Source organism: Austrofundulus limnaeus, unplaced genomic scaffold (genome assembly GCF_001266775.1).
Source record: "Austrofundulus limnaeus strain Quisiro unplaced genomic scaffold, Austrofundulus_limnaeus-1.0 Scaffold66, whole genome shotgun sequence".
Lineage (NCBI taxonomy): Eukaryota > Metazoa > Chordata > Actinopteri > Cyprinodontiformes > Rivulidae > Austrofundulus > Austrofundulus limnaeus.
In genome coordinates, this window is record NW_013952468.1 from 492,125 (window position 1) to 494,366 (window position 2,242).

General features: G+C 39.8%; 1 protein-coding gene across 3 annotated transcripts in view; it reads left to right on the forward strand.

Annotated features, from left to right (window-relative positions):
* Positions 1–1,659, forward strand: part of cnnm2b (cyclin and CBS domain divalent metal cation transport mediator 2b) — a gene marked incomplete at its 3' end in the record, with an annotated part of 38,286 nt that extends 36,627 nt beyond the window's left edge. For all 3 annotated transcript variants that reach the window (XM_014010201.1, XM_014010199.1, XM_014010200.1), the window contains 1 exon segment: positions 1,481–1,659. In XM_014010201.1, the coding sequence (XP_013865655.1) occupies positions 1,481–1,659 (179 nt within the window).
* Between the last annotated feature and the right edge of the window lie 583 nt (positions 1,660–2,242).

Below are 2,242 nucleotides of genomic sequence, written 5' to 3' on the forward strand. Positions count from 1 at the left end.
CACACACACACACACACACACACACACACACACACACACACACACACACACACACACACACACACACAAAAGACACGCATATTCCAACACAGGATTACATACATTCCAGTCCATGTAGTAGCATTAGCCGTTTCCACTTTGTTGTGTGTGAGATTTCCACTGGACTTCTTTAAGAAGTGGAAAACATAATCTGGCTTTAATTAAAAATTACAAAAAGAAAAAAAAAAAAGAAAAATCGAACAAATCCTTTAATGTGTCAGCACATAGAAGGAAGCAGCATCAGTGGAGCACCTTGACTCGTTACGAGCCACGTGAGGAAGGTGAAGACTGTGTTTGTTGTCCTAATCTAGACGTCTAACTTTAAAACTAAACACACTTGCAAAATAAATTAAGCAGAATAAATATAATACTCAGAGGTCTATAAAGTACTTGAAAATATAACTGGGTAAAAGTAAAAATACCTTAACAGAAAATGACTTTGGTAAAAATAAATTTCACTGATGAGAAAAGTAAAAGTCATAAAACTATTCACAAAAATCGGGAAAGTAAAAGTATTTTTACACGGTCAAGAAATAAACTGTTGCGTTAACTTAACTCGTTAACAGTTTTTGTTCCACTGCTGGGCATTTCCAGACACTACCGGGGCTTTTATTTTGAAGACTAGTGTGCCAGACTACTTCCTCTGGATCTTACCTTTTAGTTTGGCACCCTAAAAATGTTGAAAGTCTTTTAAGCAGAGTTTTATAGTAACTAAGTACATTTACTTCGTTACAGTAAGTAATTTTCTGAGGATTTGTAATTTTACCAAGTATTTTTTGAAATCGTTACTATTACTTTTATTTTGTTACATTTAGGGATGCACGATATATCGGCATTAATCTCAGTTTCGGCCGATATTGGTCATTTTTTAGAATATCGGGATCAGTGTGATATGTAAAACTGGGCCGATATTAATGTCCGATATTGATTTCCCACTTTTTATCTTTGTGTTTCTGTTTTGGGAGGGGAGATGGTTTGTTAAGCAGCATCTGTTTGATCATGATAATGATACTGATGCTGCACAGCCAGGAATAACTGAATTAGAGCCATGTCAGAGGTCTGGTCGTTTATTTACTGTATCAAGAAAAGACCCAAGTGTGTTTGTGAAACCTAAAATTGATACTTTTACTTCTTTAACATTTGACACTTAGTTACTCGTTACAAAATTAAATAAATCCTCAAAATTACTTAACTTCTGTAACACAGTAAATATAATTAGTAACTATAAATCTCTGATAATACTTTGACGTTTCCTCTAAAACTATTTCAGTCGTGTTGTGTTTGTATCATCCAGCTAAGAAAGTTACTTTATRTTTTTATCAGCAGCTGTGCAGATGATTTTTCTGTCGTTCCTCTCATGAGGAAACGTCTTGCATGCAGTTTGTTTCATAGCCTCCAGTCTGAGTTTTCTGTGTTCTGACCTTCTTTCACCTTCTCGCAGAGAACAAGTCGCCTCCACGGCCGTTCGGCCTCAACCACTCCGACTCCCTGAACAGGAGCGAGCGTCTGGACGCCATCACGCCGACGCTGGGCAGCAGCAACAACCAGCTCAACTCCTTCCTTCACATCTACGTGCCGGACTATTCAGTCAGAGCGCGCTCAGACCTGCAGTATATAAAGGTGCGAGTGTGAAAAAGACAAGTGGGGATCTTAGCAGCAAACCAGTGACCGTGAGGAGAAATGGTTTGATGTCTTCAGGATAAAACCTGGTTCTGTTGTTCAATGTTGTATAAAGTACCTCAAAGGGATACTTAAATAAATATAAATATAGATGGAGGACAACAGAGCTGCTTCATGGAAGAAGAACCCCAGTTTAGCCTGTTAGGTTTGCGCTAGCGCCAACCCTATATTGCCTTATATGTATTAGCTCGGTGCTAGCGTGACAAACTAACAAGCTAAACTGAGGTCCTCCATCCATATTTTCAGTTCCAGGCTGAGTCATTTCTACCTTCTCCTCTCTGTCAACGCTCTCTGGTTTCATTTAAAAGAGTCGATCATCAGATATTGGCTGTGTCCAAAACGACAGGACGGGTCCTCCGAAGGTCGAATTTGTCGGTCGCATACGTCACAGCGCCGCGACGAAGGACGTCCAAAACCGAAGACTCCTCCGATGCGGCCGACAAATTCGGCCTTCGGAGGACCCGGCCTGCTGTTTTGGACACAGCCAATATCTGATGATCGACTCTTTTAAATGAAACCAGAG